The sequence below is a fragment of the Podarcis raffonei genome, chromosome 13, assembly GCF_027172205.1.
Source record: "Podarcis raffonei isolate rPodRaf1 chromosome 13, rPodRaf1.pri, whole genome shotgun sequence".
Taxonomy (NCBI): domain Eukaryota; kingdom Metazoa; phylum Chordata; class Lepidosauria; order Squamata; family Lacertidae; genus Podarcis; species Podarcis raffonei.
The window spans coordinates 1,692,725-1,715,082 of record NC_070614.1 but is presented as its reverse complement, the minus strand read 5'-3'; the positions used below and the strand labels follow the sequence as shown (position 1 = coordinate 1,715,082).

General features: G+C 45.7%; 2 protein-coding genes across 5 annotated transcripts in view; one reads left to right on the top strand and one right to left on the bottom strand.

The window, feature by feature from the left end:
• Positions 1-428: 428 nt before the first annotated feature.
• Positions 429-17,357, top strand: DAO (D-amino acid oxidase). Of its 2 annotated transcripts, XM_053361059.1 has the most exons (12): positions 430-1,437; positions 4,024-4,147; positions 5,626-5,841; positions 7,461-7,575; positions 8,000-8,076; positions 8,625-8,690; positions 9,166-9,220; positions 11,483-11,587; positions 11,901-11,983; positions 13,700-13,817; positions 16,572-16,670; positions 16,993-17,357. In XM_053361059.1, the coding sequence occupies exons 3-12, from the start codon at positions 5,648-5,650 to the stop codon at positions 17,122-17,124; spliced, it is 1,044 nt and encodes a 347-aa protein (XP_053217034.1). In that variant the 5' UTR covers positions 430-1,437; positions 4,024-4,147; positions 5,626-5,647; the 3' UTR covers positions 17,125-17,357. The 2 variants fall into 2 exon arrangements, with proteins under 2 accessions (XP_053217035.1, XP_053217034.1); XM_053361060.1 differs by lacking the exon at positions 4,024-4,147 and having other exon boundaries at positions 429-1,437.
• Positions 17,358-19,166: 1,809 nt separating this feature from the next.
• Positions 19,167-22,358, bottom strand: part of SVOP (SV2 related protein) — a 29,603-nt gene continuing 26,411 nt past the window's right edge. For 2 of the 3 annotated variants that reach the window (XM_053361057.1, XM_053361056.1), the window contains one exon: positions 20,470-22,210. In XM_053361057.1, the coding sequence (XP_053217032.1) occupies positions 22,019-22,210 (192 nt within the window). In that variant the 3' untranslated portion in view covers positions 20,470-22,018. Of the gene's footprint in view, positions 20,196-20,469; positions 22,211-22,358 lie in introns of those variants that run through there. The other variant, XM_053361058.1, reaches the window with a different exon arrangement.

Genomic DNA, 22,358 nt, shown 5'->3' with positions numbered 1-22,358 from the left:
TTCCCCCGTGTCTCTTATTTAAGGATTTTTTCCTCCCACCACTAGGTCTGCGTGCTGTTTGCTCCATTTGGTCTATGACATTTGGATGATCACCTTCATCAATTGATAGACTCCTACCTTCAGGAGCACTGTCTCCCTCCCCCACATTAGTCAGTTTAAAGCCCTCCTGATGAGGTTTCTGAGATTTTTGGCAAAAACATTCCTCCCAACCGTTGTGAGGTGCAGCCCATCGCTTGCCAGAAGTCCATCTTCAAGAAACCGCAGTCCGTGATCTCAGAATCCAAACCGTTCCTGTTTACACCATTTGCGAAGCCAGCTGTTCACTTCCACTATTTTTCCCTCTCTCCCTGGGCCACGTCGTTCAACTGGGAGGACAGATGAGATGAAACTGGGAGGACAGATGAGATGACAGATCAGCTTGTCTGTAATTCTGCCATTTATGTTAATTTTATTTCTGGAGTTGCTTTGTTCACCTTTTTTCAACTGCCAGACTAACAGCTTCCCCGGTTTATTTGCGTGCTCAAATTATTTTTGTTTTGCTCTTTTTATTTTCCAGCTAATTTCCTCATTTATAATCATTGAATATTGGGTTTGTAATGTTTTGATTGCCTGTTTTACCACCTCTTTATTTGCCTTGTTTGGCAGCTGTTTCTCCTTTTTCCTAATTCCTCTAATATTTCTTTTTTCTTTTTCTCTCTCACTTTCCTTTTAAATGAGTTTTGTTGTATAAAGAGTCCTCTCATTACAGCCTTGCTTGCGTCCCAGACCATCTGTAACTTTGTTTGCCCTTGACTGTTTATTTCAAAATAATCCGTCAAGGTCTTTTTGGCTTTTTCAACAATTTTTTGATCATCTAATAAATCATCATTTAATCTCCATTTAAAAGAGATTTTGCTTTCTTTTTGTAGTTCCATAATCAGGGAATTATGGTCTGAGAAGGTTCTGGGATTGATTTCAATTTTTTTGACTCTTGTTTCCAGTTCTTTGGAAATCCATACAGAATCTATTCTCGAGCTGCTATCATGTCTGTAACTACTGCTTTGGAACTTGCTCCTGTCACTTTAGACCACGGCATCTGCTTCCCCTTCAGCTGACAGCCAGCTCTTCCCTCTTCCCTCTTCCTGAATGCAGGTCATGGAACCTTGTCAAGGCCTGACACAGAGTCCTAGTTTGAAACAGGGAGTTCTCTCGGGAAAATGCCAACTCTTCAGCTTTGGCAGAAGGTTAAACTCCACCTCATTCTCCCCCATGTTCATTCTACAGGGAACTTTGACCCCTCTTTCCAAGCTCCTGAAATACATAAGGTTTGTGACTAGTCACCTTGCAAGTCGTTCTAGGATCCAGTCTGGAGACTGCCTGCCTGCCTGCCTGCCTACAACTTGGGGCCATGGTTGGGTGAAAAAGCATTTCTGGAAAGTGTATTTTGTCAGCAAGAGGGTAACATTTATTTTCTTTCTTTTGACTTGCTAAAAACAAATGTGCCTGCCTGGTGGTTGTGTGTGCTTGCAGAAAACATTGCTTTCTTTCATTGTTTCTGAATTCTGCCCTTCGAGGGGATTGGCTTGAAAGCAGTAGGAACTGGCAAAGAACTGGCTTGAAAGGAACTGAAAACAGGCTGGGCTTTCCGTATTCAGTTATCTCCTGGGCTGCTGCTGTTTTGCAAAGTGGTGAAATGTGGCTTCTGACATGTTAAGTTTTCAGAATTGCAGCTTCTGAGTCTTTGCAGTTGTCAAGCAAGACATGATGGTGTATGGCAAGCTAGTTTCCCCTAAACCCTTGGAAGACAGAGGAAATCTGTTGATAATGCCAGCATAACCTCAGCATTTCAGTGATTAAAATGAGGAAACACCTGAAATACCCATAGTTTCACCCAAGGTCAGTCCAAGACATTTTGGCACCTGAGTTGAAGCACAAAATGGCACCTACCTGCTGCCAGGGAAAAGGGTACGTGAAGATCATTAAGCAAACAGTCTGTGAGCACCTAGAAAGGAATGCTGTGATCACCAATAGTCAGCATGGATTTCTGAAAAATAAGTCATGTCAGACTAACCTGATCTCGTTTTTTGACAGAATTACAAGCCTGGTAGATGAAGGGAATGCAGTGGATGTAGCCTACCTTGATTTCAGCAAGGCATTTGACAAGGTGCCCCATGATATTCTTGTAAAGAAGCAGGTAAAATGCGATCTTGACTATGCTACCACTCAGTGGATTTGTAACTGGCTGACTGACCGAACCCAAAGGGTGCTCATCAATGGTTCCTCTTCATCCTGGAGAAGAGTGACTAGTGGGGTGCCACAGGGTTCTGTCTTGGGCCTGGTCTTATTCAACATCTTTATCAACGACTTGGATGATGGACTCAAGGGCATCCTGATCAAATTTGCAGATGACACCAAACTGGGAGGGGTGGCTAACACCCCAGAGGACAGGATCACACTTCAAAACGACCTTGACAGATTAGAGAACTGGGCCAAAACAAACAAGATGAATTTTAACAGGGAGAAATGTAAAGTATTGCACTTGGGCAAAAAAAATGAGAGGCACAAATACAAGATGGGTGACACCTGGCTTGAGAGCAGTACATGTGAAAAGGATCTAGGAGTCTTGGTTGACCACAAACTTGACATGAGCCAACAGTGTGACGCGGCAGCTAAAAAAGCCAATGCAATTCTGGGCTGCATCAATAGGAGTATAGCATCTAGATCAAGGGAGGTAATAGTGCCACTGTATTCTGCTCTGGTCAGACCTCACCTGGAGTACTGTGTCCAGTTCTGGGCACCACAGTTCAAGAAGGACACTGACAAACTGGAACGTGTCCAGAGGAGGGCAACCAAAATGGTCAAAGGCCTGGAAACGATGCCTTATGAGGAACGGCTAAGGGAGCTGGGCATGTTTAGCCTGGAAAAGAGGAGGCTAAGGGGTGATATGATAGCCATGTTCAAATATATAAAAGGATGTCACATAGAGGAGGGAGAAAGGTTGTTTTCTGCTGCTCCAGAGAAGCGGACACGGAGCAATGGATCCAAACTACAAGAAAGAAGATTCCACCTAAACATTAGGAAGAACTTCCCGACAGTAAGAGCTGTTCGACAGTGGAATTTGCTGCCAAGGAGTGTGGTGGAGTCTCCTTCTTTGGAGGTCTTTAAGCAGAGGCTTGACAATCATATGTCAGGAGTGCTCTGATGGTGTTTCCTGCTTGGCAGGGGGTTGGACTCGATGGCCCTTGTGGTCTCTTCCAACTCTATGATTCTATGATTCTATGATTCTAAGATCTGCACTGGAAACGGGTGGGGGGGGCATTCTAATCAACCTCACCCAGTGGTTGAACTGGGAATCAAGGTCTGGGGGGGGGGGGGAGCTATGAATCATGAAGGGCAGATGCAGAGCCCAGGAGATGCCACAGGACAGCCCTCCACCATTTCCTCCCTAGGGGTGGGAGGCCAGCAGCACCTCCTATTCACCCTGGGAGTTGTAAAGCAGGCGGTGGATCTGACCTCCAAGGAGCATGCAGCAACTGTGGTGGCAGCAGTGGCAGGCAGTGCATGCCCTGGAGGCAGGAACTGTTGCCCCTGTGGATCCTGCCTCCCTAGGCTGTCTCCTCATATTGCTTCATTCCAAACAAAACTGCCTGGACACCCATCCCCTACATCACATGTTAAAGAAGGCTGTTGTTTTTTGCATGCTGTGCTCATGTACTCTGCACTAAGGAGGTTCTCTGTTAACTTTAAAAAACAAACCCACAAAGGTGAATGCAGGAAGCTGCCTTATCCCAAGTCAGACCATTAGTTCGCCTAACTCAGTATTGTCTACACTGACTGGCAGCAGCTTCCCATGGGTGCACATTCCACTGTGTGTGCTCTTTGAGTTAAAGATCTACTAGAAAATCCATACTTGTTTCTCAGTGTGTTGTCAGCAGTTCAAAATACACCTTGGCAGCTGCGGGGGTGGGGGATGGGCAGGCTGTGTTCTGGACGGATGCCTTACAGTTCATGTGCATTAATTTACATGTGGGCCTTTCTCCCCAGCCTGGTGCCCTGTATAAATCATAAGAGCCTGCTGGATCAGGCCAGTGACCCATTGAGCCCAGCCTCCTGTTCCCACAGTGCTGAAGCAGTTGCCAACTGGAAGCCCACCAGCAAGATCCTTCAGGTGAGGAAGCAGAGCAGAGCCATGTGGCTAGTAGCCACGGATAGCCCTTTCCTCCTCCACAAATTTCCAGTCCCCTTTTAAAGCCATCTCAGTTGGTGGCCATCCCTGTGGGAAGGTGCTCCACAGTTTAGCTCTGTGCTGCATGAAGAAATCCTTGTTAGACACCTCCTGAATTCAGCTTCACTGGATGTCCACAGGTTCTAGTGTTATGGGGGGGGGGTCTCCATCTACTGTCTTTATGCTCCACATGATTTTAAATACTATTTATCATGTTTCCCCTTACTCATCTTTACTCACAGTCCTCAAAGCTGCAACCTTTCCTCATAGGGAAAAAGGCTTCATTTGACCAGTCCCTGGGACAGTCCCTGGCTGGTTTGTTTGTTTGCAGCAGTCCGTTATAAACTACTGTACCGTCCAGTCTATCTTTCAAAAGAGAGCAACACATTTTCTGTTTGTATCAAACTCCAGCATTACCAAGAATATTCACGTTTGATGGTTCGTGGAGGATAAGGCTGCTCTGCTCTGCCCCCTTGGTTGGAGGGAGGCAGCAATTTTCCTGAATCCCAGCTGCTGGCAAGTGCAGGAGGGGAGAGAGGTCCTGAGCTTGGCTCCTGCCTGCTGGCTTCCCCTGGGGGCATCTGCTTGGTCCCTGTGAGAACAGGAGGCTGGACCAGATGGGCCAATGGCCTGATCCAGCAGCCTCTTCTCCTGTTCTTATGGAAGAAAGCAAATTCTTTTTTTTAAGCTAGCACAGTCCCCCCCCCCCCAAAAAAAACCCTCACATTTTGTTATTCTGGCAATAAGCTTTTCTGCCACTTGCAGGGTTTCTTTCTGCTGTCTTTCTCTGAAAGAAACGGCTGTGCTGACAGAATAGCCATTCAAGACTCTGCCACAAGGGAAGCCAAGTTCTCTGGCCAGTGGGTGCAGAGTTTTGAGAACTGGGAAGCAGCCCTTTCATGCCGGCATTCCTGTGCACAGAGGGATCTATTGTTAGCCCCTAAGCAGAGGGGGCAGCATCTGGAGGGTGTGCCAGGCTCTCCCGGCTGGAGTGTGGCACACTGACCTAGAAACTCACCAGCCTGCATGCTTTTGTGCCTTCCAATCCTAGGGTTGCCATATTTCAAAAAGAAAGAACCAGGACACCCCAAAAGTTGTTGAGCTTTTTGGTAAATCTACCAAAGAATAAAATAAAATTGGGATTAAGGAGTTTTCCTGGGATGGGGGATGGTGTGTGTGCTTTGTCTTGTTGGTGTAGTAGTGGCAGCACTTGCCCTTCTTCTGATAGGAAATGCTCTATAGTGGGGGACAAAAAAATGGGGAGGTCAAGGAGGGGCCAGGAAGTGAGAAAAGTCCTTATTTTAATCTGAGGAATGTTGGAGGGGATGCAAATAGAGTTACCAAGCCTAGGAATGAGTTCTGCTATGTTTGTTGGGATTTAATGCCAGGTGCACAAAGCTGTAGCCATTTTCTTCCCCCAGGAGAGAATTTAAGCCCTGCACCATGCGTGTTGCTGTGATTGGAGCCGGCATCATTGGACTGTCCACAGCCCTCTGCATCCGTGACCGATACCACTCAGCAGATCAGCCCCTGGAAATAGAGATCTATGCCGACCAGTTTACGCCTCACACCACCAGCGATGGGGCAGCGGGTCTTTGGCAGCCATATCTCTACGACAAGGGAAACACTCAAGAAACGTAAGACCCCTTTCACTCTACAGGACGGTGGAGTCAGGGTTGGCACTTGGCGGTGGTAGAAAATGTCACGGGACATAACAGACAACTTAGAGGGGCATTTGACAAAACATCATTCTCAGTTGGTTGGTTTTGGTTAGTTGAATTTGTTCTGTGACAACCTGCGAGAAGTGAGCTTACAGGGAACCAGGCAGAGGGCCTTCTCGGTAGTGGCGCCTGCCCTGTGGAACGCCCTCCCAGCAGATGTCAAGGCAATAAGCAACTATTTTACTTTTAAAAGACAACTGAAGGCGGCCCTGCTTAGGGACCTTTTTAATGTATGATGCTGTATTGTTTTTAATATTTGGTTGGAAGCCACACAGAGTGGCTGGGGAAACCCAGCCAGATAGGCGGGGTATAAATATTATTATTATTATTATTATTATTATTATTATTATTATTATATCTAAAAATTACTTCCTTTGGCCTTTCAGACTGCTGTTTCTACACCTTACTTAATATAGTGCTCTCTGATTGCTTTACATTTTTTTCTGTACACCATCAGTGACGGGTGTACAAGTTTTGTTAAGCAGGTTGTGTTTGCCATTACATATTTTTTATTTGTCTGAAAAAAATTCCATAAAAATCAATTTATTTATAAAAACAAACAAACATAAGACTAAAAGCTTTGGATTCCCTGATAATTGAGGAATTGCATCCCTATATGTTCTCATCTGAGTAGCTCATCCTTACACTGAGCCTTGTTGGTTCAGTCTTCCTGCTCTGCGTGTGTCGCTTTCAGTGAGGACTAAACTGCAGAGAGGCAAATCTGAACTAAATATTCAGAAAAACTTCCCAAGGATAAGAGCAGTGGAGAGGTTGGTGAGGCCTTCTTTCTGTGAAGGCCTAGACAGGCAGGCAGCAGAAGTATGCTTCAAGCTGAAGGTAGTCAGCCATTTTGAAGGGAGTTGGAAGTGTTTCAGTGGGTCATTGTTTCCCATGGAAGACACATAAGCAGAGCTGGGTTGGGTCAGTGCCTGGATAGGTGGAGGCCTGGAACCCACACATACACCCCTTTGGGATCCCAGATGGAAGAAAGGCAGGAGAAAAAGGGAAGAAAATGAAGGGAAGGAGCCTGGCCCCTTCCCAGATCCATGTGTTTCCCTTCCTTTCCCAGTGCATCTGTGAGAAGCAGACTGGAAGCCATTTTGGATTAACCATGGCTATGTCAACGTTGTCCAAAAACAAAGAACTGTGGCTAATCAAACTGTTTTATGAATTTGGTTGAAACACATGGTACTGTAGCTAAGGTTAACCACAGTTTAGAGTCTGAATGTGATGCTAAACTGTGGGTAGTTGAAATCAAAAGCAAATACTTCCCAACTCCTCCTTGCAGACATACTGGAGAAGGGGAGGAGAGGGGGAGCATGCCAGCCTCGGTGGGGGTGGGTTGGACTAATTCCTGGCACAATAAACAATCCACCATTACAGGAAAGGCATTGTATTGGCATATTTGTCTTGGGAGAGGCATTGCATCGGGAGACTCATCCATTCTGTTTTCTGGTAGACCATCAAGTTGCAGGAAAATTTACAGTACAATCCTAGAGTGTGTAATTGTCTGACTGTATTATTTAATATGACAGACTCTGGAATAAAGAGACTTTTGATTATCTTCTTCAACACATTAATTCACCAGAAGCTGAGGAGATGGGGTTGTTTCTGCTCTCTGGATACAATCTCTTTACACAGCCAGTTCCGGTAAGTAACTGATGTTAAATAAGAGCAATTATTTCAAAGGATGTTTGGTCTTCCTTGTAGAAGGAGTTCTGGAGTATTGTATAGACAGATGATAATGGGAGATTGCTTTCAATGGCCTATTTGTATGACACTCAATATGGCTATTTTTGCATCACTGCAAAGCAGAGGGGGAAACCCACAACCAATAGGTGTAGGAACATGAGGCCAAATGCATCTCAGGTGCATCTCTCTTCGTTAGTGGAATCTATTCTAATTTCTTGAATGACTTGCTCAAGAAGTGGTGCATGAATCACAGTTAAATGACGCCATTTGGTACAAATTATCAATTTTCACAGAGAACAAGGTGACTGGACCAGAGCATCTTAGACATGTGGACTCTTCCCTCAGTTGCCTTATAACTGGCACAATACTTTCTCCTCTGCAGGACCCATCATGGAAGAATATCGTTTTGGGATTTAGGACCTTGTCACGGAAAGAGCTTGAGCTCTTCCCTGGCTACAGGTATTGATCAATTCTCTCTTCCCTTTAGGTTTTGGGTGTTTGCTTTGTGAGATAAGGCTGACACGACCTCTCTGGTGGACTAGGAGGCCATCTAGAGCAGGACTAAAATGAGGAGGGGGAGACGTAAATTCCAGTGGCATAAATGGCACTCGCTGGATGTGACGGCTATTATAGAATCATAGACTTGCAGAAACCTCCTCCAGAACCTTCCAAGACTAACAGGGAGTGTGCCAAGAGGCCCCACAGTGGCCCCGGGCACCGGGAACCACTGACCCTCTGACTCCCAGCTCAACATTCCAGTCACCAGAGGCAAGCAGAACATGCGCTCGAAAGGGTGCATTGCCACTTGAGGAAGGTGGATGGGATGGATGGAGTCCACCAAGAGAGAGTCGCTTTCCATCCTCTCTCAACAACGCCCTCTCCACTTTATGCGATTTCACATGTATGCATGTAGCCCGGGAACAAAAGCCCTGCATAAGTGAAGGGACCCCTGTATTTTAGATGGTAGCCCATTTCTATGTCCTTATCTTTCATTTCCCTGGTTTCAGCTATGGTTGGTTCAACACAGCTCTGATGCTGGAGGGCAAACGATATCTACCCTGGCTTACAAAGAGGTGTGTATGATATTTGCTTTCTTCTCTCTGTTCTGACAATATCCATACTGACCATGAGAAGGTGCCTTGTCAGAGTTTGACCATTGGTCTGCCAAGCTTGGTATTATCTCTATACTGACTGGCTCTTCAGTTCCCTCCCAGCCCTACCTGGAAATGCCCTTGGGAACGGAACATGGAACCTTCCACAGGCATAGCAGGTGCTCTGCAAGTGCCCTTTGTCCGGAAGAGGCTGCCAGCCAGCCATGGTTCCTGTCAAGATACTCCATTTCATTCCATTTCTCCTACTCCGGCTGGCTTTTCAGGGTTCCTCTTGCCCTAATAGTCACCCAGCATCCAGTGCCAACAGTCAGCCCGCATGCTGAGACCTCACTGAGCTCTTTCTAGGGATGTCACCAGAATTGGAGAAGTGTCAGAATGTTAGCCATCAGTCACAGTGGCTCGCCCTGTTGTTTACAAGGCAACATTTGTCTTACAGGTTAAAGCTGCAGAGCGTCAAGTTCTTTCATCGGAAAATTGAGTCCTTCCAGGAGGTTAGTTGGGAATTTAAATGTATTCTGGGAGGGGCATTGATAAAGGTATTTCCCTTCTCCACCAGCTGTGGACAGGATTAGATAGAGGGGGAGGGGGAGTCTATCGTTAGGCTTTAAATATGGCTGCATTTTGAGCAGAACTGGAGCAAGGAATTTTGGGGAAGGAGAAAGCTTTGAGGTCTGAGGCTTTTCACAGTCCAGTGGTATACAAAATTTCAATAAATAAATAAATTCTGAATTCCTGCAAGATTGTAAAAATCATAATAATAACCCACCCATATATATGTTTACATGAACTGTATTTAATTTATTGAATAACACATTACAAAAACAAATTAGTTATGATTCTTGCATTGCACAGCACAGGTTTGGATTAGAATTAGATGGCCCTTTGGTTCCCTCCCAGCTCTGCCGTTCTATGCTGCTGTGAATTAGTGTGGCCCAGCTGCTTCCCTTTGCTCAGATTAGCCATAACCCTGGAAGGTGGGACCAGCCTTAAAACCTTTCCACCAGTCTGGAGTAGTTTCCCCCTAGCATCTCCTGTGGTCATCCCAATCCTCTCCTGGAGTTTTCTTAAATACGCTTGGATAGAAATACGTCAGTTGCTGGTAAAAAGCCATTCTGGAACTTTGGCATCTTTGACAAAGGTTTACAAAAGACAAAGTTGAAATTCTTCAATATTGCCAAGGGACAATGTGTCGTCTACAACACAGGATCAAAGATGATAGGATATTCCAGACTAGGAGTCCCAAACTTTTTTTTAGCCCTCCGGGCATATTTGGAAATTTTGGAAACTGATGGTAGCACAACCAAAAACCTTTTTACAAAAGAAAAACCAGCTACGTTCAGATGCGACCCTCCCCCCGACAGGTGAAGCACCTGTGCTCCCCACTCAACACCTCCTTTAAATTATAAACATTGGAAGGGTAGGGGGCATTGGCAGGTGCCAAGGGTTATATCTGAGGGTTCCTTGGAGTCCTTCGGAACCACGTTGGGAAACCACTTTGAGACACTAGACCAGCCTTGGGTCCCAGCTATTGTTGGACTACAACTCCTCCCATCAGCCTCAGCCAGCATGGCCCAGTGGTCAGGGATGATGGGAATTGTAGTCCAACAATACACACCACACATTATGATGCCACTTTAAACAGACACGGCTTCCCCCAAAGAATTATGGGACCTGTGGTTTGTTAAGGGTACTGAGACGTGTGAAGAGGCCCCTCTCTCTCCCGGAGCTACATGGATGCTTTAGCTGAGATTCCTGCATTGCAGGGGGTTGGACTAGATGAACATTGGGGTCCCTTCCAACTCTGCAATTCTAAGATTCTATGACTCCCAGAGCGAAATAACAATCAATCCCTCTTCACAGGGAATCCTATAGCTCTGGAGGTTTCATAACAAATCTCAGCATCCTTAAGACACTACAGTTCCCAGAATTCCTTGGGGGAAGCCTTGATTATTTAAAGTGACAACCTAGTTGTTATCTAGTGCTCCAAATGCTTGGTGTGACTGTAAGCCCAGACATCCCTGTGGCGATCACACAGGGTCCCTGGACGTTTCACCGTCTATTGATCCCTGTGCCACCACTTTATTTCTCGCTGCCACCACCCAGGCCCTACCTGGGAAAATACTGAGTCCAGTCAGGGTTAAATTGGAACATAAACTTCTGTTTATTTATTGCAGTTTAACAAGCGTGTGTGGTTTCATAAACGGTATCGGTCCATTACAATCATGGGGTGCCTATCCAGACCTATAACTTCCGCTACCTGCTCTCACTCACTAAACCACCTCTCAGATATTTACTTGTCTTCCTAGCGCCTAACTGTTCCTGACTCAACTTATTTCGCTACACTAACTCTACCTACCCCCAGACTCTATCCCAATTCACTCCTACTCCAACCAACCAACCAACCAACTCCCAACGAACTCCTCCCTTTGCCCCTCCCAGAGCTGGTTTTATAGTTCCTCTGACTCTACCCCCTGGGTTCTGATTGGGTAACCTGTTTAACTATTTCACCTCCAGCACTCTCATATGTTAATGTCACAATCCCCAACCAGCTGCCCTCTCTCTAGATATTTCTGGAGTATGGCTCCAATAATTCCTGCCCTGCTTTAGGCAGATTTGGTGGACTTTCCAAACCATTTTTGGCTAAGCAGGACAGAAAACCAGGGTGGCCAACCTCTGGCCTTCCATATGTTTTTGGATTCCAGTTCCCATTTGCCTTCAGAGACAGTAACACCACAAATCTGTCTTTTGCTTAGTTGATGGCTGAAGGAGTGGACATCATAATCAACTGCACAGGGGTTCGTGCTGGGGAGCTACAACCTGACCCTGAGTTATGCCCGGGCCGGGGCCAAGTCATCAAGGTGAGGCCAGGCTTCCTAGGATTCTTTTGGCTGCCTTGCAAGAAGGGAAGAAGCTGCCTGTGTCTGAAGAAGCACATATCTACCTGCAGTCCTGGTGGGGCTATGATGGGGTTGATGGGTCAGCAAATCCGTGACAATGCTCAAGCTGAGGATCCAGACCAGAGTCAGGAGTTTTATACGGCAAGATGGGGCTTGATTTGAATAATAATAAAAAAAGATGGGGCTTGATTTGTTCCTCAGGTCACTTGATTCCTGCTGGGGTGAATGCAGCAATACAGCCTTGCTGTTGCCTCTGCTTGTTTTGTCTCTCTAGGTCGAGGCCCCCTGGGTGAAGCATTTCATCATCACCCATGATGTTGAGACTGAGATCTATAACACACCTTACATCATACCTGGGTAAGGAAAACATAACTGACTATGACAGAATGTCGTCCTCCCCAATTGGATGCCTTCTAGATGTTTGCTCCTCCAGCTCCCATCACGCCCTGCCAATGTGCTGATGAGTTGTACTGCAAACGTCTGGAGGACTCCTCGTTGGGGAAGCCAATGGCATTTGTGTTGTGGACCCAAATAAATGCTTGCTCAGGGTTGGGGAATCTCAAGCCCAGGGTCTGGGTGCAGCTTTCCAGGCCTCTTTGGTGCTTAGGACCCTTCTTGGTCTGCACCCTCACTTCATACCATCTGCCCACGGTGGCCCTGCTGGCACCCAAGCTTTAACCTGCTTGGATGTGTCCTTCCACTGGGGCAATGCTGCTTGCTTGCCTGGAGGGAGAGAGGGGCATGTGAGGTGCCGGGTGCAGAGATTTCTGGAATGTAGCCTAATGTACAAAGATAAGTGTCGCATCTCGCCCACTTTTGCCTTTGTGGGGATGGACAGATCTGTCCTTCCGAGTCCTCTCAGTTTCAAGTTTTTCCAGCCTTGGATTAAGTTGTCCACATTTCTGCAGCAATGTCTGATTTTTTATTTATTTTTTTAATCCTCACAAAAATTCTTCAGCTTTTTATGTGCAAATTTCTCCTAATTAACACTTTTTTTCATTAGGGATAGAAGGAGCTGTCCATTTCAGTTCTCTCTCTTTCTGGTTTTGCTAATCATAAGTTCAGTTCACATTTTGCAATTTTAAAAAACCCTTCATGAAAATTATTCAGCATTTTACATGTAGATTTCTGCTAACAAACACATTTTTATCTGTAGTTTTGACTCATGTACATGTTTTTGCAAACTCTTTCCCCTCATATGGTGCATTTTTGCATGTTATTTTCACAATATATTCATTTCTATGCACACTGTCACCTAATAAGCGCATTTCTGCAAACATTTGCTGGAGAACTGCATTGCAAGGTTCAGTTAAGGGCAAATTTTGAAGGATGGCTGTGCTTTGGTTCTCATATTGTTTCAGAAAGTGCAGATTTGATACATTCAAGTTTAAATGCAAACAGAATTGAAATTCTCCCTCAACCCCAGCCTCCAATCACTACTAGAATGCGGCCCCTATGAGGGTGATTGGCCTTTGGGCTGAAACATTTCCACCCCCTGTGCTTTATGTGATTTCTTAACTCTTGTTCACTTGGCCATTTCAGGATCTGTTGCCCATCCCAACCCACAACACACAGAGGTAACAGATAGGACAGTAATCATGGGTCACATCCACACCATGCATTCAAAGTGCATGGCTTCCCCTAAAGAATCATGAACTGTGGTTGCCCCCCCCAAGCTACAACCCCCATACAAAGGACAGTTCCCAGGATTCCTTGGAAGAAACCATGTACTTTAAATGGTGTGGATGTGGCCTAAATGATCACAGGCCCAAAAAGCACCTCCTTGGGGCCTCTGGCCATCCTGGAGCCCTGGGACGTTCGTGGTGTGATGCACACAAGCGTTGCTTGGGAGACGCAGAGCGTCACTTCTCCCACAGGCAAAAGGAGCAGGAGCAGGTTGCTGACACCAAATGCAATAGACTGCCATTGTAGCTTGGCAGTAGCCAGCCTGGCACACTTGTGTGACCTGGGCATGGGCCCTCCACCCTTGCTTGACACCATTTCTACCAACCTGGCTTAGGGCCGATTCCACACACACACACGCTGCCACTTCCCTTTCTGTTTCTGCTGTAGGAGCAACGCAGTGACATTGGGAGGAATATTTCAGCTGGGAAACTGGAGTCAAGAGAACAGCCCCCAGGACCACCAGCGCATTTGGCAAGGGTGCTGTGAGCTGCTTCCTAGCCTCCAGGTACAGTGAGCAGCGTGGGTCAGTGCTGCTGCGGGGACTGAGCAGGCCGTCCTGCTCTCCAAGCCTTCCCTGTACACAGGGGGAAGTTCCGGGCGCAGCACAACCTGCTTTGAGTTTCCCTTGGGTTAAAGGAGTTCCTTTACTTATTTATTTTTTGAAATAATTGTTATTTGATTTTACAAATTCATTCACGTAAGTAATATTATTACAGACATTAAAATTTACACAATATTCTCAAGTCTTCCCTCCTCACCTCCATGGGTTCTTTAAATAACTTTTTAAACTGCATATTATAAGTCCATCTAATTTACCATTCTCCATTGTATCCAAATCTTGTATCATTGCAAGAGTTATTAAAAGCCTGCCAAAGAGTTCAAGTGTTTATAGTGGTCTTTCAAGTACAATATATATTTATCCCATTCTTTGTTGAAGTTTTGATCCTCCTTGTGAGGAATGTGTGTGGTTGCTCACAAAGATAACAGCCAGGACTCTGACCTGTCTTTTACAGGTTTTATAGAGTGCAAACTATGTAGAGTGCAGAAGTCCAAAATCCATGTCTGCCTCAATCACTAGCAGATTCCAGAAGTGGTTTCTTCCGGTTTGCCTTCCAGCACAAAAGCCCAGGGAAACCCCCTCTCCGCCTCTTTTCCTTATGTTTATTCCCCTGGCGAAAACAACTCCTTGGGAGCCGTGTCGTGGCTCATCTCAGGCTGAGTGAGCCTTTGCAACCCCCCCTTCTTTCTTCACCCCTTTCTCCTGGCCTTCACCAGACCCTGAGGAGGTGCAGCTGCTCAACAAAGGGGGAGGCTCTCTGGACGTTCCTGCCTCTCTCCCCTCCCTTGAGGGCAGCCCCTGACACGCCTGAGTTCTGATTTTCCCTGGTTAATCTTGCCCTCTCTGCGTAGTCCAATAATTTCATCTGCCAGTCCGCCCTAGTAGATATTTTGTCGTCTTTCGAACTCTGGGTAAGAAGCATCTTTGCTGCTGTTGTAGCATGCATAAAGTCTTTTCAGTTTCTTCAGTATCTCTGCACCTACAATTCCTAACAAAAAGGTTTCTGGTTTTTTAACAAAAGTTATTTTAAACATTTTTTTCCAATTCATTTTATATCATTTCCCAGAATTCCTTTACAATTCCACCACATATGATAAAAGGGGTCTTCCTTTTCCTTACATTTCCAACAAACATTTGAACTTGTCCTATACATTTTTGCTAATTTACTCAGGGTTAAATATCAGCAATACATCATTTTCATATAATTTTCTGTTAAAGTATGACATGTAAATTTCAAATCCTCTCTCCATAGTTTTTCCCAGTGCTTTTTTGTGGGGGGATGCAAGGGTATGCATACCCCTAAACATTTTGTGAATCTTTGTACTTTTGTCCATTTACTGTATTTATTTTTCCTGATTTGAACTATAAAATGGTGATTTTCTTGAGTCAAAATGAGAGTACCCCTAAACATTATTTTAAAGAAGAAAGCACTGGTTTTTCCCATGCTGCAAACTGTATATTATACCCAAAATCTCTTGCTCTGGGTTAAAAGAGTTCCTGGTGGCTTAAAGAGTTTGTACCATGTTTGCACATACAAGTAATGTATAAATGGAGGCCAGTGGCAGGACATGCCTATCCTGTGGCAGACCTGTTTCATAACATTTGTATACAACAACCGCAAAGAATAAAACAATGAAATTGTTAGTAAAAACAGTTATTACTGTTATTAAAAAATTAAAACCAACAATAAGCTAAAAAGCAAATTAAAGCACAGGTCAACATTCTCATAGCTCAGTCTCGCTGTGCCTCTCACTGTGTGTTTAAAGGTCTCATGGCTTATTTCCACCTCTAGAATAGATCGCATGGAGTCTGCAGAGGAGGGCTTTTCACATTTAGGGTTCTGTCGCTGAAATTGCCTGGATGAAGGGTGGTATATAAATTTAATAAATAATAATAATAATTAGTCCATCCCTAGGCATTAAAGCATCATATTGGCGCTCCCAGAGGGATGAGGGGTTGTGTGAACCCTGTTAGGATGCTGGAAGCAAAGCTCTATGAGGAAGAGAAGCAGAATTTGTTGCTATCTCTCTCTCCTCCCCCCCCCCGCCTTTTTTTCTTTTTTGGCTGGGTTTCTATATTAATCATGATTCTGGCAGGCAGAAATTCAGCAGGTGGGGAAGAGTTCCTTTCAATATTGCTGTTCGAGTGTTTGCAGTTATTGATAGCTTCCATTTGATAATTGTAGTGCTTTGAAGTCATTTCTGCACCAGGTAAAGTAAGTTTTAGCTCCCCCCCTTTCCCCCACCTGTCCTTTATTTTGTCTGCCCCGCCCTGTACTTTCCCCAACCCAAGGTGGCATCCCTAGATCTCAGACAGGGCTGTGCCCAACCCTGTGGCCCAGGAATGGGGGACCCGCAGGGGCCCTCCAGCTGTTTTTGGACTACAACTCCCATCACCCCTAGCTAACAGGACCAGTGGTCAGGGATGATGGGAATTGTAGTCCCAAAACAGCTGGAGAGCCAAGTTTGACCATCACTGCCCTTGATGGCAGGCTAGCTGGTGCTGATGGGGAGGGCCCACATCTGCTGCAGCTTCCTATCCTTGAGCTGGAGTTGCAACACCCCAGTCTTCTACCACTGTGTTATGGCTCTTCCACAGGAAGATTCAGTATAAGCACTGGCAAAGTGGATTGCTGTCCCTACTTCCCATGTTTTCTTATACTTGCCTGCTCTGAATAGCCATGCATGTTGCTGCTTCCAGAAAGCCAAAATCATCCATGAATGGAGTGGTCATCGTCCCGTACGGCCAAGAGTCCGATTAGAACACCAGGCTGTTCGCCATGGGATGTTACAATCAGAGGTGGGTAACTTTCCGTATGCATGGTGTGAATTGATTTGTGAAACAGGATCAGCCCTTGCATGGTATCTCACACATGCTGAGGCTAGGACTCTCATATAGCCTTGTGGGGGGGGGTGTTACTTTAAGGCTGCAGTCCTGTGTACGAATAAGCTAGCCCTACTGAAATTTAGTGAAACAAAATGCAATTCTCTTGCAATGTGTTTGATGTGTGGATGGTGCATTAATCGACCCTGACATTCAGTTGCTGTAGGAAGTAATGTTTTCCTTCCTGCTGTTTTCCTTGGTGAAGTAGCTCTCTTCTTGCCTTTTCCTTCTCTCTCAGGTGATCCACAACTATGGCCATGGTGGTTTTGGGCTCACCATCCACTGGGGTTGTGCCATGGAGGTAGCCCACTTGTTTGGGAAGATTCTAGAAGACAAGAGGTTGGCCAAGCCTCCCCATGCCAACCTCTGAGCACGTGGCAACAGTTCAGGCCACTTCGCTGACTTTTACTTGCAGGATGGATCTGCCTTTGCAGGATTAAGGAGCCTAGTTTTTAACTGTTTTCATAGATTGTTTTGCTTTGTTTTTCTTGTATTGCTTTGTTCTTCTTGTAAACTTCTTGGAGTCTCCCCACGCTCTTACAATCAATTGGTATATAAATTATATGAAATAAAGAAATAATACTCTTAAAGATTATTCAAGGATGCAATCTGAAGGTATGATCCTGTCTACCTACTAAGACAATTTCTGCCAAAATAAAGGCAGCATCCCTCAAGCTTTTACTATGCTGGTATTGGATGCTTGTTGCACATCCTGAAAGATACTTTACTGCTATGCTGGAGAGCCTATGGTCACAAGCGCACCTTCCTTCATATGTGGTGGCAGTGTGAAATATTAACAGCTTATTTGTGGTCTATATTCATGGACCTTTCTGCAATAAGAAACCAGTCTCTAACCCCAGACCTGGTATTAGCTCTCCTGGCCATTGACAGTGACTTAAATCCCACCCTTGTTCACAAGGAGCTGCTAAGACTGTTCTTTGCAATAGCCAGACTCAACATTGCCAAACATTGGAAATGTGCAGCAGGTCTCTCTAGGGATGGGTGTTTTGAGGGTACAGGACATTGCCTTGTCTGAGCATTTAACTCACCATAAGTGGGTTTTAAGAGGGTTACAAAACAAGGCCATTTTGATGTTGTATGGCAGTGGGTCCCAAACTGGGCAGTACCACCCCCTGGGGGTCAGTGGGATTACCAGAGAGGCATTAAGAGGCAAGGGGGCAGTAGCTGGGCACTGGCAGTGTAAATGACTACCAGACTTTGAAAAACTGGTGTCACTGGTTCATGTTACTGGATTTTGTCGAATTAATGAACTAAATAGTTTCAACTAGATTTTAAATAAACGTGCAGTTGTTACTATTTGGGTCTGCTGGCACCAGAGCCCCACATCTCATCCCTTGAACCCTGAGGAGACACTTCTGCCACTGGACTCTAATGACTGGATTCTAGACTCCTCAGATGCTCTGGAAAGACCTGAGGAGCTTTCTCCAAAGATACTCTGGCAGCTTGAAGCCCTGTGGCCAAGACAAAGCCAATGGTTGCAGGAAAAGGCACCACCCTGATAACTGGAAGACACAGTAACCAGAGAGCAGAGCCTTAGTCGCTGTGGTCATCTAGCCAAGACTATAAAACTTCAATGCACTCCTGAGACAACCTGCTTTGCCTGCCTTAGTTGCAGAATAACTCAGGGCTCATCCAGACTTACCCTTGCCCCAGCACTTTCCCCCAAGGAAACCTGATATTTACCACTGAATTGGAGCAAACATCAATTAGGCTTTCTCTGGATTGATGTTTGGTCCAATTTATCACTAAAGAGCAGGTTTTCTGGGGGGAAGCAGCAGGGCAAGGGCAAAACAATGAGGTCCTGTGGCTAGAAAGTGCGGGACATGAAGAAAACTGCTTGGATCCCTGCTTTCTAGACACAGAACAAGCCCATGTCTGGATAAGCCCCTAAATGTGGTCCTCCTGAAGCAGCACCTTGTTGTGCCTAAACTTTGCTGCCAGGTTGTTCCATCATCTCATGAGGCTACTCTCAACATCAGGCCAGGGCTATCTGCTTAACCTTGGAGTTAAAAATGGAACCTGACAGGGCTTCCCCTAGACCAACTCTGCTCCCTGAGGTCATTTTAACTAGAGATGCTGAGAATTAACCTGGGGAGTTAACCACTCCCCTGTGGACACCCCACACTTAATGGGGCAGGAGAAGGAAATGTCCGGTCATTGTTGAGAGGGATGGAAAAAAGACGGACAGCTAGTAAATGAGAGGAAGGGCTACTCCACCAGTTCTTGGGTGGTTTGTGGTCCAAGTCCATCCATGCTGGGTGACATAAATAGACTTTTTGAGAATGGTGTGTCCTGAAAACCTAGGGAGGAGAGGTGGCCCACATTTTGGGCACAGAGTAGCCACAAAAGCTCCCATAAAGCTCACTATTGTAGAAACTATTCATTTATTCAGTGTGGAATCAAATCATCTGATTTTGCATCATTAACAGAGAAACAAAAATTGAGTACAACAAGCGCAGTTTTACAGAAGTCTTATTTTCAACATGAATGCACACCTAGTTTAGAAACTGTACATAACGCAGTAGAGACATTCAAGTGTTCTCCCCCCACCCCAATTCCAGCAAGCATTGAGCAGTACACAAAGACCATTCATCACATAGTATGGAAAGAATCACTATTCCTCCACAATAGCTTTGCACATCAACAAACTGGACAACCAACAGAACTCTGAACACACAATTAAGTTCAGTCCAAGTGATATTTTTACATTGGTGATTTTTTATTTTTTATTGGTTTCCATGAGTTTGTAGGCCTAAGGCATCAGTGCCAAATTTTATATAGAGAATCAGTTTTCCGGAAAAGACAACAACACAGATTTCCATAAGAGTCAAGAGCTTTTACTAAATTAAATCTTGGTTTCTGCTAGCCAAGCGAAATCTTATGGATTCAAACAGAACAACCCCCACGTTGATGGCCATCTCTGTTAAACAAAATTTGTGACAGTATACTTTTCCATAGGACTGAATAAAGCACAAGCATACCTAATTCAAAGAAGGTTGGTTTTGTCATACAGATATTTTGAATTCAGCAGCCTCCATGATATCATATGTCCTGCCTGGCTCTAGCCTACGAAGCTTTTAATGTGTGTTGGGGGGGAACTCTCTCCCAAATGAGAAGCCCCAGATTAAAAGGCCTCTGGGACCAGATGAGGGTCAAGAGCTTCAGGTTGGCTGCAGCAGGGAAAGGGAAAGCTGCACAATGTATTTCCATCCTACAAGTCCTTTAAAAAAACCCCATTAGTAGGATTAGAACCACCCACACAGAAACAGGCACAGCACAGTTGCACAAATGCAGACCATCTTCATGGATTCTGTCTCTTGAAGTCCATCTGATCATAGAATTGTAGAGTTGGAAGGGACCCTGATGTCAGTGGATGTTCCTTGCAATCCTTAACAGCCCTTTTCACATGCAAATAAGCACCTACAAATTCACATGGGATACACTTATCAATGGCTATGGATGACAACTAAATGGCACCACCTTGTCTGGAGGCAATTTACCTCTGCAACATCAGGCAGGGAGGGGAAACAGCAGGGAGAGCAGTTGCCTTCATGTCCTGCTTCCTAGCAGTTATGGGCTGCCCACTGACAGAAGCAGGATGCTGGGCTGTATGGACATTTGCCCAATTCAGCAGGGCTCTTAATTGTACCTGCTTCTCCTTATAGAGTAGTTTTATTCAATGTGTTCATTCATTTTGGGAGTTTTCTAAATCTTGGAGTATGAAATGAATTGGGACGAGGAACCCATTTCCTGGAGAGCAAGGACTCCTACTTTTTTCATTCAATTCCAAGACGAGGGATTAAGCATAGAGGCCAAACTCCATCCCCATCATGCATGGGCTCCTTGACTTTCCTTGACTTTCCTCTGACTGACCAGACAATTGCAGAAACAGCCCCAGCAAAGTGTTACAGGGGCTGGGACCCAACGGAGAGAGCCACAGCATCTATTTCTGAATGCATACACACCTGGAATCACAATGGCAGGTTCTCACTGGCTTTACTGACAGGGAAATGAACCCCAATAAAATGAAATTCTGCTTCCTGTTCTGATGGGTGAACAGAAAGATCTGTGTAGACCAGCGTTCCTTTGTTCCACAGGGGCCAGCCAGATGCCTCTGGGAAGCCCACAAACTTGCCTTGAAGCCAACAGCCTCTCCACTGCTCTTGTTCACCCCAGCTAACTGTTTTGGGTGGCATAGACTGTCCCTGAAACTGGAGGTTCTATGAGGTCACCAGGACAAATAGCCTCTTCCCTGAATTTGCCAGAAGCCATATAACCCATAAATCAACAAAGTCTTTAAATTAAGGAATGAATTTCCTTTGTCTGTGCTGAATCTGCTGCCCCCAGTTTCTCTGGATGATCCTGAGTTTAAATATTATGAGAAAAGCTTTTTGCTATTGAATTTATCCACGCCACCCATAATCTCATAGAACTCTCTCCTGTCCTCCCCTCAAGTTGCCATGTTTCTAAACGAAAAAGCCTCAGATGCTTAAATGTTCCTCTTAGGAACATCCTTTCAGTCCTTCAGCTGCCCCTTTCTGCGCTGCCATGAGGACTGCTTGCGCACAACAGCCCAAATGCATGGCCCTGTTTGCAGACTTCACCTCTAGGGCAAGCAAAGTGGTGGGTTTCTTTGTTTCTTTGTGGTTAGTAGAAGAGCTCTCAGAGCAGCATTTGCTGAAGTTCCCAGCTGCTCTTTAAGACTCAGAACCTCTCTGGCAAAGAGGCTCTCAAAGGCTGATGGTCGTTCGTGGATGTTGATGGGAGTGCAAGGCAAGTGATTAATTCACAAGTGCATGAGACTGATGGAGGGCTGCACTGGGATCTGGGGATCTGCAAGCCCACTTCCTGGCATTGAGGGCATTTGTGCAGAGCCAAATCCTGTCCATCGATCTGCCTGCTTGGCATGGAGCACTTGGCGTCAAGAAACTAAGCTTGTTTGTCATCAACCACATGAAGGGGCAGACAGTTTGGCAAAGGCTCCCATTTCTCTTCCTCCCCAGCTGCATCACATTCCTCCCCCAAAACTCTCTCCCGCACGTTCACTCTCCAGATTTAATACCTCTCCTTGCACAAGTGGACAGTGATGGGTGCGAGTGAAAAAAGGCGCCCAGGACACAGGTGGAGCGTTCTTGCTTTTGGACACACACGGCAGTGACAAGACATTCTGCTTCTCGGGTGCCAGAGCTGGAGGGGCGGAAACTCCTTGGACGACCTTGTGGCTGGGCCAGTGTGTCACGTCATCACCTCTGAGACCCAGAGTTTGAGTGTGGGACTCCGCGCCCAAACATCTCCTGCCCCCATTCCCTGTGGGTGGACTCCTGCAGGCCGCGGCCTTTGGTTTCGATGGGCAGCAAGCAGGAAGCAAGAGCAGCCAAGATGCAGCAGCCGCTGTAGACTATCAGCGTCAAATAGACAGAGGACTCCAGCATCACCTGGAAGTGGGAGGGGGGAGTCAGCAAAGGCAGACACAGAAGGGCCTCTCAGTCAACTCTCAGGGTCAGAGAGCTCTGCACATACGAGTTGCCTGGGTTCACCATTAAGGGTTGGAGTAGATGAGCTGAATGTTAAAGAGCATAAGAA